At 33.2% G+C, this 12,411-nt stretch overlaps 1 protein-coding gene and 1 long non-coding RNA gene across 3 annotated transcripts in view; one reads left to right on the plus strand and one right to left on the minus strand.

Annotated features, from left to right (window-relative positions):
- LOC127549600 (uncharacterized) overlaps positions 1-12,411 on the minus strand; it is a 1,392,683-nt gene that overhangs the window by 1,237,869 nt on the left and 142,403 nt on the right. The gene's annotated exons all lie outside the window — the stretch shown is intronic.
- The window catches only part of PRKCH (protein kinase C eta), a 260,486-nt gene that overhangs the window by 130,555 nt on the left and 117,520 nt on the right, over positions 1-12,411 (plus strand). Inside the window, exons 4-7 of the mRNA XM_051977769.1 lie at positions 2,854-2,888; positions 5,141-5,226; positions 7,084-7,213; positions 9,998-10,125. Of these exons, the coding sequence (XP_051833729.1) occupies positions 2,854-2,888; positions 5,141-5,226; positions 7,084-7,213; positions 9,998-10,125 (379 nt within the window). The remainder of the gene's footprint in view (positions 1-2,853; positions 2,889-5,140; positions 5,227-7,083; positions 7,214-9,997; positions 10,126-12,411) is intronic.

The following is a 12,411-nucleotide window of genomic DNA, read 5'->3' on the forward strand; positions in this document are numbered from 1 at the left end:
TTTAGTTCTATCCAACTCTTTGTGATCCTGTGGATCATAGTGTCTAGGATTTTTTTTTTTTTGGCAAAGATACTAGAATGGTTTTGCCATTTCCTTCTCCAGAGTAGTCTTAATGAAAACAGAGGTTAAATGGTTTTACACAACTAGTAAATATCTGGAGCTGGATTTGAACTCAAGTTTTCCTCTCTCTAGGCTTAGTACTCTATCCATAGATCTATCTAGCTACCTTCTTGATGAGAATATCAAAATATAAATAAATGACATCTCCATTGTACCCAGAATTGAGAGTTTGGGATTCAAATTCCAACTTTTTGACCATGAGCAAATCATTTACTCTCTCAGCCTTCATTTTCCTCATCAGTAAAATGGTGCTAATAATAACTGCCTCACAGTGTAGTGAGGATCAAACAAGCTATGATGTACCAAGAGGGCTATTTATAAAGGACTTTACTGTTTACAGACTCCTTTATGATCAATATCTCATTTGATCCCCACAAGTTTTATTCACTCCATTTTAAAGATGAGAAATGAGGAAAGATATTCAGTGATATTTGGGCTTGAAAATGACAGGGCCAGGATTAAGCCCAGGTCACTTGCTTTTTGCTTTTATCATTCCACTCTGCTGCTTCTTGATTTAAATAAATATCATCTGTCACAGTAGAGCATTACTACATTTGCTAATTGTTTTTCCTTTAGAGGAACATTATCCACTAATCAGATTTTGGTCTTTTTTAAAAAATTAAACAACATTTATAAAGTACCTATATTATGATGTATTAAAACACTGCATCTTGGAGGCCGAGACCCAGATATCACAACTCTGCCTCTTAACTCCTTTTGTGATTTGGGACAAGTCCTCTCATCTTTTTGGGTATTTTATCTATAAAATGAAAGGGTTGGGACAGATGACTTTCAAAGCACATTCTGAATCTAATTCTGTGAGCCAGGGAGTGCTGATGATCCAAAGGAAAAAGCAAGAGAATTCCCAACCCTAGGGGGCTTTTCTTCTACTTCAGTTCCACATGGTGAAAATCATTGGCACTAACCATATCAGTGTCATACATTCAAGTTAAACACCTGCTGCTTACTAGCTATGTGACTTAGAACCAGTCATTGAACCTCTTTGAAATACAGTTTTCTCAATTTTCCTTTCCTAAAGTGGTATCTCTCCTACTAAAACTGTTGTGAGGAATGCTCTTATGCACTATATAAAGGTGCACTATTATCTATGTATCTTTGTATAGATACATATATACATAAACATACATATGTACATATATGTATGCTGATTTGCTCATAGGAGAACACACACACACACACACACACACACACACACACATATATACAGGTCCCAAAAGTCTTAATGCAAGTTAGCTCTAGCTATGGTCCCTCACCTTTGCAAAGAAAGGTTTTTTTCATCTTTTTTTCTCCTCATGACCAAACTTGGTCATTATTGCGCTCAGTTTAGTATCTTCTGGTTGGTATTTTTTTTCCCCATTTGGTACTGTTTACTTCACTATCTATTGGTTTATAAGTCTCCTTATATTTTTCTGAATTATTCATATTCATCATTTCTTACAGCACATTCATAGTATTATTATATTTATCTAGCACAATTTTATGGGCATTTAGACTTTCTATTCAGTTTAAAACTATAACTAAGACTTTTGAGATATTGTATATATGTGTGTGTATATATATATATATATATATATATATATATATATATATACATACATATATTAGCAAAGCGTATAAATGAAAAATAAGTACTAAATCATGTAGATATTAGTTCTACAAAAGAAAAACTCTTATATCTCCTTGCTTACTTTTAAATTTGTAGTTTTACTTCTTTTAAGTGGGTATCTAAATTAAAGAGTCAGAAAACCAATAAATTCTATTCATTTCTCAGAAATGTGTATAAAAATTTAATTTTACATTTGCTGTTATATTCTTGTCACAAATTAATTCAGTTCATTAGAACACAGTGCTAATGGGGACAGTCATAAGTTTCATCCCTATGAATGAAACCTTCATGACCCCAGGCTTTACCTTTAATCATGGGCAGCAGCTATCTTGTGAATCTAGGCTGGTGGTCACATGCTCCCAGGGGAAGTTGGATATAAGTAGATTACGTTGAATATATTGACACTATGAGAAAAAACGATGAAGCTTTAGAGATTAATTATCGATAGAAGTATTTAAAGAGGAATTCAAACATATGATCATTTGCTAATAGGAAATAAAATATTTCTCTGCTTATATATATATGTGTGTGTGTGTACATATATATATATATTATATATATATATAGGATATATATAGGAATATATACATATATAGGATAGATAGGAAGGAAGATAGATATACATGTACTTATATGAGGCATAACCTAAGAAATAAGAGTTGAAGCTATGGGTGGCTAAGTTTAGCTTTTCCCTTTGAAGGCTATGAGAATATAGTGCTCTAAGAGAAAGAGGCTGTCTCTATTTACTTATTATATGGGAAAACAAACAAACAAAAAGATAAGAAAAAGCAAATGTGTGCATTTATAGATGGTATTCTTGTTTTGTGAAAATTGTAGTTTTGGGACTTATAAAGACATATTTTGAAATATAATTATAAAAATGTATTATAGTACTTGTCTTTTCTTCTTTATTAGCTCCTAGCCTCTTTGTAATAGGGTTTCAGACACTAACTCAGGAATCATGTAGTTATGATTGTTGCTATAGAATTATGAATCTTTGCAATAATCAGAAAACAGAATTTGAGTTTGCTTTTAATTCTTTTATTTATGTAATGATTACTGATGACATTTTTGATTCATCATGATTTTTTTTTTATTTTAAACAGGGGCTTATTTGGGAAACAAGGCTATCAGTGCCAAGGTAAGAAAACATTATAGAAAATTTCTATGTTGCAAAACAATGCCAATTGAAAAAATAATACATTTTAATATCTTCATTTTTGGTGGTGAACAAAACATATCTTAAATTAGAATCTAAATATTTCTATGAACTGAAATTTGGTTAGCCCTTCCTCTTCTTAACCTCTTTAATCCTTAATTTCCTCATCTGGAAAATAAATGTATTGGAACAGATGGTCTTTCAAATTGTTTGTAGGTCTCTAAAAACCAATAGGCTTCTGGTAAGGTCCAGCAAAGATTCTAAGATTCTATTTCACTCATTTCATTTTTGTGAGGTTTTTTAGATAGCAATTGAAAGGTAAATTTCACTCTTGAAGAATCATGAGCCAGAATGCCTGTCATCATAAATCAAACTTTATAACAGTTTTTGGTTTTTTCTGAATTTAATGAGGAGGAAAAGAGAGAGAAAGAATACAAAGTGGCACAGAAAAGAAGATTATATGTGATTAAACAAATCATTATTAGGTAGAGCTTACTTTTTAAAAATTTATATGATAAATAAATTCAGAATGTAAATTTCAAAGCTGTGCTACTTTTTCTAAGTCTCACTGAACTTTTTTCCCTTTTGTACATTTTAAATGCTTTAGCAATCTACTTTTATCTCTTCTCTCTCACTCTCTCATTCTCGCTCTCTCTTGCACTCTTTCTTGTTCTTTCTCTTGCTCTCTCTTTTTTCTCTCTCCTCTTTCTCTCTCTGTTTCCCTCCCTTCCTCCCTTCTCCCAGCTCTTTCTCCTTTTCTCCCCAATGTTGTTCAAATGATTACATGACAGATGCCAAGGTTCTTTTTTTAATTTAAACAATAAAAGCTACCAAAAACCATTGTAAATATAATAATATACTTCCAGCTGAAAGAAAAATTTTGGCTTTTGATATTCTTGGTGTTAATGGTAATAGTAAATAAAATTAGGACTACACACACACACACACACACACACACACACACACATACACACACACACACACACAGATGGGGGGGAGTGGGAGAGAGAGACAGAGAGAGACAAAGGGAAGGAGGGAGAGCAGCAGCAGCAACAACAGTTTTTAAAAAAAGGCAGCATGAATAACTTAGTTTCACTGTATCATTCTGAGTAGGGTAGAGCTACAGTTAAGTAAAAGTTTTATTAAAGGATTTTAAAGGATAAATTGATGAAGGCAGGAAGGCTGGTTTGGGAGATATAATCCAGGAGAGAGTTAAGAAGACCCTGCTAATAAAACTAGTGTGATTACAGGAGGGTAACACCCTGATGGATATGATCTTATAGGTAAAACATCTAGATAAATTCCTTTTGTTTTAAGAAAGAAGTTATGGATTTTTTTCATATCACCTTTATTTATACATTTATTTACTCTTCCTTCTTCCCCTGATGAATCACCCTTTGTAACAGAATACCAAAAAAAGAAATTAGTTGAGCAAAACTAATCAATATTTAATCAAATCTGATAGTATATGTATTGTTCCTTACCTTTCTTTCATTTCTACAAAGAAAAGAGAAGCATTTTCTCATCTTATTTTTAGGAACAAACTTGATCATTATAATGTTCATCTTAATGTTTTGCTATTATTATTCTTTCCATTTGGTTCTGCTTATTTTATACCATATTGGTGCATGTAATTCCATCCATATTTCTCTGAATTTTTCATAGACATTATTTCTTACAGCACAGTCATATACTATTACATCTGCCTACCACAATTTGTTTAGCCATTTCCCTATCAATGGATAGTTACTTTATTTTCACTTCTTGGTTCTCAAAAAAAGTACGTCTGTGAATAGTCTGAAATATACGAGTCCTTTCTGTCTGGCATTTTGGGGAGTAGAGAGAAAGGGATTTTCAGGGATGTTTTGGAGCCAGTTTCTTAAGAGTTCTCTTAAGAGAACTGATTGTTAAATTTTCAGTGGGAACACTTATACTTTGGCAAAGTATACAAACCAGGGCTTGACATATTATTTTGTTGCTTTCTAGACTTAAGAAAGTAATGGGGGAAATGTTAATAGTGCATATTAAATTTAAAAATGTGTTATATACAAATTTGTTGGAGAGACCCAACTGTTAAGACATTTACCAATACCACACTGAGTATGTACCTAGAGATGGACTGATAATTAATTTTTTTATTCCACTGTCTTGGCATTATTTAGACATAGCATTTATGTACTCAGTTACCACTATATTTTAAGTTGTATAATTTTTTTGTTTTTTTAAAATTTCAGTCTGCACCTGTGTGGTTCATAAACGCTGCCATCATCTGATAGTTACTGCCTGTACTTGCCAAAATATAAATAAAATTGATGCAAAGGTAAGGAGAAAAGTTTCTTATCCAAGATTTATTGTAATTATGCAGTCAAATTGACTCTTGTATATTATTACACAGTTATTTTTTCAATATTAGCTTGTCTCTGCTTAAGATAATTAAAACCATTATTTGTTTGCCTTGGGCAGCTAGGTGGTGCAGTGAATAGAGTCCTGGGTCTGGAGTCAGGAGGATCTGAGTTCAAATACAGCTTCAGATATTTACTAGCTGTGTGACCCTGAGCAAGTCACTTAACTTTTTTTGCCTCAGATTCCTTATCTATAACATGAGCTGGAGAAGGAATGGCACACCACTCCAGTATCTTTATTTAAAAACAAAACAAAACAAAACCAAATGTGGTCATAAAGAATTGGATTCAACTGAAATGACCAAACAACAATTTATTTTCTACATTCTGTTGATTGTCCTCACTTCAAATTTATTTTCCACCCAAAATTATTACCAGAATTCTGGAAGAATGTTGCTGAGATGATCTTTATCATTAAAATCGTTATTTTGATCAATCATCATATTTTAGTGGTAATAACTAATATTTTGATGAAAATAGCAAAATCATCGTGGTCTAATAGAAATAATGTTGAATTTGGAGCCAGAAGAACTTTATTTTAATCTTTGATCCTTAAACCTTGGGAAAATTCACTTAATGTTCATCAGTCTCAGTTTCCTTATTTGTAAAATGAAGGAGTTAAACTTGATTTCAATTCTAACATTTTATGAATGATTCTTATTTTCTCTTAATTGTTGTTTAGCTAGGGCAAACATAGTTTCTTAAATCTAGAAGAGAACAGATTGAGAGTTACTGATACTTGACAATTGTAAGAATTTTGCTAGTAAGTATAGTTCTGTGGTTCTTAACAACTCTTTTGTTATACACAGATGAGAACTGAATAGTACAATTAGAAAATGAACTGGAACTTAAAGTAAAAACTTAAAAGTTCAAGGGAAATATACACAATTAAGTTTAAATTTTGTTATCTTTGAGTACATTGTCCCCCAAATCATGTCAAAATGTTTATTTTTAGTTTCATTTTACCTTGGAAACAGTTTTTTTTGGACCATGTCCCTTGGTTTCCTTTCAGTTTGCTAAAGTTCTCACTATTAGGCAAAAACCCAAACAAAGCAATAAAATAAAATGGAAATAGGAAATATTCATTTTATGATAGTAAAAAAGGCATTATCATTTGCCCTTTTCCTAAGGGCATATGGAACCTTTCCATCTGACTTGCAGCTAAAACCTTCTAAATATATTGTCTTCCTGCAGCTCCCTGAGAATAGGGGTTGCCATTTTTCTGTCTGCTTCCTTGCTATATTGTACATAGTAAATACTTAATATATGCTTTCCCCATTCCATTTTTTGGAATATATGTGCCAGATGTCATTTAATGCTGTGATATTGTTTCTTGAAGAAAATATGTGATACCAAGCTTCCTTACTATCTGTGAAGTTCTAGAAGAGTCATTTCTAACCTCTGGAGTCAATTATCTAATTTGTAAAATGAGAGGTATACTACATGGTTTCTAATACCCTTTGAATTTTATTAAATACTTTCCCTAAAGAAGACTATAAGAGGAAATTTAATTCTGAAGAAAAATATTCAGAGGTTAGGAGAATTAAGAAGAAAAGGATCTAATTGTACCTGTAAAATAAAAATTAAAAAACTCTTCACAGTTAAATCAATGAGTAGAATAGAAATATAGAGAAATCCAAAATAGGGATTTGTCATTCCGGATGATATTGTCATAATTAATTGGGGGGAGTGTCATCCTATTATTTTTTAAACAAATGTTCACTTTAATGTTTAGCAAAATCAGTTTCTCCTATTGTGTCTTTTATTTTTTGCAGAATTCTGAACAGAGATTTGGAATCAACATTCCCCACAAATTCAGTGTTCACAACTATAAAGTTCCCACCTTTTGCGATCACTGTGGATCCCTGCTTTGGGGAATAATGAGACAGGGACTTCAGTGTAAAAGTAAGAGATGTTATTTACATTTTTTTCATCATTTCAAGTTATGGGTTCTTGGGATTCCGAAGGAATCAAAGTTGGTCATAGTGATTTTTGATATTTTGCAAAACTTCTTAGTGAATCTTGTATTCACATCATTGATATTGATTATGGTGTATCAAGCATGTTTAATATGCCTTAATGGCTGCTAGTAAGCACACAATTGCTTTAAAGAAAATAACTTTAAAATATTAAGTCAAATGTTTGAAAATATTTTAATGAATTATTTGGAAAAAACCAATAGCTAATGGTAGTTGGAAGTAAGAACACATAAATCAATGGGAAAGAAACTCCAGTATTACATAAAAAATAGTAGGTTAATACCTGTAGATGCTGTCATTAGGGAAGGACAGAAATGGATTTGAAGAAAAATTAGATCCCTCCCTTATCCCTTTCCCCCTCCTTCCTCTCTCTCCCTCCCTTCCCTCCTTTCCTCTTACCTCTCTCCTCTCTTTTTTCTCCTCTGGCTTCTTTCTTCCCTCCTCTTCCCCTCAATCATCCTGACTCTATGTCTGTTTCTGTTTCTTCCTCTCTGTGTCTCTCTTCCTCTCCCCTGCCCTCAAGCAGTGGTTCCCATTGTTTGTGATAATAATAGGAATTTGGCCATATTCTTCCTCTGCTGTATTTTTATAGAAGAAATTGATATAAGGCAGCCCCTAACCCTCTTGGGACAAATGGGAGAGCTTCTACTGTTACAATAGGTCAAGAAAATTTGAAAGCCCATTCTGTAAAAAGGGTTTAGTAAGGCAGGAGTAGAGCTATCATGTTCTACCAAAAGGGTGTTACAATTTTTCCATAGTCAGTAATTTAGGGATTGTTTGTCTTGAGTAATCATCCATAAAAAGTTGCCTTTTTAATTTGACGAGCATGGAATGCACCAACCCATTTTAAACTACTTAAGGATAAGGCTAAAAAATTAATACTAATAATAACTCATGTTTACACAGCACCTACTATGGACTAAGTGCACTGTGCTAAGTGCTTTACAAATCTTACCTCATTTTATTTTCCCAAGAAATATATATGTATATATCATCATGAAGATCACATAGCTATTAAGCATCTGAATTTAAATTTGAGATCAGGTCTTCCTGGCTCTACTTCCAGCACTCTATCTGCTGTGCCTCCTCACTGCCTATGAGTCCATCAATAAGAAGCAAAGGAAAAAGGGCAGAAAGTAGGGATCTTAATGAATGTAGGGATAGTTAAATTGCCTAAATTTTTTTTATGAAAAAAAGGCTACAAAAGGAAAGGAAAGAAGAAAGAAAGGGAAGAAAGAAGGAAGGAAAGAAGAGAGGGAGGGAAGGAAGGAAAAAAGGAAGAAAGGAAAGAAGTCTCCTTTCTTAGAAGACCTCAGTGGTCATTGACTCTACTATTCAGTGGCTCATTTTTTTGAAAAGAGTTTTCCAGGCTAGTTGGACACTATTTAATAATTCCTAACTTAGTACATAGTATGGCAGCCCTAGCCTGTTGGAAACCCTACTTGTTCTACAAAGTCAACTCTGTATTTTTGATCCTATGAGTCTCTTTTTATGAGATAGGCAAAAATGAGAAGCGGGATACTTTTGTGGATAACATTGCATCTGTTATTGCTTTGCTACCTTTTTTTGATTCTTAGATTATTTTAATTTTACATGAAACTAGAACAAAGCAGCGTAGATCTTAAAAAGAAAAGATGTTTTGGGAGGAAAAACCCCTTGATTATTTCTGTGAAGCAGTATAGAACCACAGCATGAGAACCACAACCCCACAGGATGCCCTGACTATTGTGCAGCATGTTTAACTAGCCTCAACAATACCCAGAAACAGCAGATGTCGTTATTCAGAGGTTTGCAACCAGAAAGAATATTTCCACTGTGTCCATTCAGCGTGGTGTTAGACCTTTTGTTTCACTGATGAGAAAAATAGTTAATATGATTCCATTTCTTTTTATTTAATTAAAATTATTCATTTTGTGAACTTCTAGATCTTTATTTTTGGATTATAGAGAAACTGAAACAGAACTGGGATAACAATAATAATAACTAGAATTTATATAGTACTGATTATGTGCCAAGGCAATATACTAGGCATTTTATGAACATCCTATTTAGTGGTAAGGGAATCATCTTTGAAATCAGGAAAATGTGAGTTCAAGTTTTCCCTCTTATACATATTAGTTGGGTGTTGACAAACAAGAAAACTAAATAACTATTTAGTATTATAGGCAATTTTCTAAGATGCTAAGTTCCAGATAGCTTACTGATCTACATTTGTTATGGGAGTTCTCATATTGGGAGTTACTCACATTAACAAAATCATAAATCTCTATCCCTTACCCTCCCCCAAAAAGAACTTTTTTGAGCCAAAAAGGTCACTGAGATATGTATATGTAATACATATGCATAATATAATTACAAACAAACATAACATATGAATATATATATATACATATATATATATATATATATATATATATATACATATATATATATATAAAATCATGTAGTTTGGGTAAGTATATGACATCATTTCACAGAGAAAAATAGTTATATTAAATACATTATAATGCAACATTCTAAGTTTTCTATCTCTGTCCAGAGCACTTAAGGGATATTAAAAGTGACCTTGTAGTTTTTTACATGAGAATATGTCTTTTATAAGATGTATAAACCTTATCTCAGTCCATTAAATCAAAAAAGCGGTTTTTCAGCCATATACAATTCCCCCACTTTTAAAAAATAAACATGTATCCTGTTCTTCTTTCCTCAGTCTGTAAAATGAATGTACATAAAAGATGCCAAGCCAATGTGGCACCCAACTGTGGGGTGAATGCAGTGGAGTTAGCAAAGACGTTGGCAGGAATGGGCCTTCAACCCGGAAATATTTCTCCAGCTTCGGTGAGGTTTTACTTTCTTTCATGTGTTACCTTTATGGGCTGTATAAATGTGGGAAACTTGAGTCAGAGCCCTCATCACTAAAATGCTTAATCTTCTTGTTCAAAGCTGACCTGGGCAGGTGCAATGGATTTATTGCTTTCTTTTAAGAGCATTTCACTCTGTAAATGAACTTCTTACCATTAGTCAGGGATTGTTCTGTCTGCCTAAGTTGCATTAACTTGCAATTGAAATATTCTAATAGTACCTTATAGATTTAGAAATAAAGAGAAGAATCAAAAATAATTCAGGGTATAGTTGAAATAGCATCAAGCTTGGTACTGAAGGAAGTTTTAGACCCTATGCTATCTTTGACTTGCTTAAAATTCTCAACTTTTTTTTTATCCTTTCACTAATGGGCTTAGAATCAGGGGTCCTCAAACTACAGCCTGCGGGCCAGATACGGCAGCTGAGGACATTTATCCCCCTCACCTAGGGCTATGAAGTTTCTTTATTTAAAGGCCCACAAAACAAAGTTTTTGTTTTTACTATAGTCCGGCCCTCCAATAGTCTGAGGGACAGTGAACTGGTCCTCTATTTAAAAAGTTTGAGGACTCCTGGAGATGATCTGTGCTAACTTTAAAGTTCTTTGATTTCATGATTCATGACACATAGAGGGTTTTTTTGATTGTTGTTTTTATTTTTTTTTCCTGGGGGTGGGGGCATTCAGGGTTAAGTGACTTGCCCAGGATCATACAGATTTTTGGAGCTTTTTTATATCAATGAGAATTTTTTATGGGAGGAGAGAGGTCTCACTGAAGAAAGGAAAGAGAATTTTTTAGATGCCTACTATGAGCTAAGCACTGTGTTAGCATTTTATAAATATTATTTGATCATCATGACAACCATGAGAGGTAGGTGCAATCAGAATTAAGTTCAAGCACACACAAGCTAAGTGTCTGAATCTAAATTTAGAGTCAACTCTTTCTCACTCCAGGCCTAAAGCTCTACTGTGCCATCTAGCTGTCTCTAAGGGAAAGCCAATTTCATCTTTATAATTTCTTTAATTTTCTTTGTAAGATCTTAGATAACTATAATAACGACAGCTAGTTTCTGTATAGCATTTGAAGATTTACAAAATATTTTATGTATTTTACATATAACAAATTTGTTATCCTTATTTTATATGTGAATATATGTATATATGTGTGTATATATTCACATATAAATATATTTATATGTTCTCACATAAAATACATACACATGTATTTATAAAAGTATGTATATATTCACATATAAAATCATTATAACAAATCATAAAATATATGTAAAACGTATAAAACTTTGTACAAATCTTAAAAGTTATACACACACACACGAACATATATGTGATTATTTGTGTGTGTGTGTGTGTGTGTGTGTGTGTGTGTGTACATAAAGAGAGAGATTGATCAGAGGATATCACATATGCTATCCACATAACAATTCAATGAGGTAGATACTATTATTATGAACCTCACTTTATAGATAAGGAAATGGAGGTTCACAGAAGGTTAAGTGATTTTCCCATGGTTGCCCAGATAGTGTGTGTCTGAGGCAGATTTGAGCCCAGGCTTCCAAATTCCCAGAATAATGATCTATCTATTATACCATCCAACAGCACTGGGCAAGGTCCCTTCTTTGGGTCCAGGTTCCCTCTTTTGTAAAATAAGAACACTGGACTAGATAAACCCTATGCTTCCTTGAATATTTCAGTTCTGCGACCGCTTGTAAATGAGAGTTGTTACGACAGCCTTCTTGGCTCTACAAGATTAAGAGAATAGCAGTAGTCACAATGAGAGAGAACTGTGCTATCAGCTGCTGGTGGTGTAGGTTTCTAAGAATAGGGACTGCATTCCAAACATAAGGGACAGCCAGCACAATGACTTGGGGAGAAGGGGTGGAGATCTAGTGTGGCGAATGATAGACAGACCATTATAGCTAAACAGTTGTGGAGTGCCTTGAGGAGAATAGTGGGAAAGAAATCTAGAAAGATAGCAGGATATGAGGTTGTAAACACTTTTTAAGTGCCAAACAGAGATGGCTATATTTGAGCCTAGAAATAATAAAGAGGAAGCCAGTAGAGATTATTAAACAGAGGGATGACATTATTAGACTTTAGGAAAATCACTTTGGCTTATATGTTAAGTATAGATTAGAATGGAAAGTGACTTGTAGGAGAAAGACCAATTAGAATCAATACAAAAGAGTAGCATAAGCCTAAGAGGGTTGAGCCAAAGTTTGAGAAACATGCACAAGAAGATAGTAAAA

This window comes from Antechinus flavipes, chromosome 2, assembly GCF_016432865.1.
Source record: "Antechinus flavipes isolate AdamAnt ecotype Samford, QLD, Australia chromosome 2, AdamAnt_v2, whole genome shotgun sequence".
Lineage (NCBI taxonomy): Eukaryota > Metazoa > Chordata > Mammalia > Dasyuromorphia > Dasyuridae > Antechinus > Antechinus flavipes.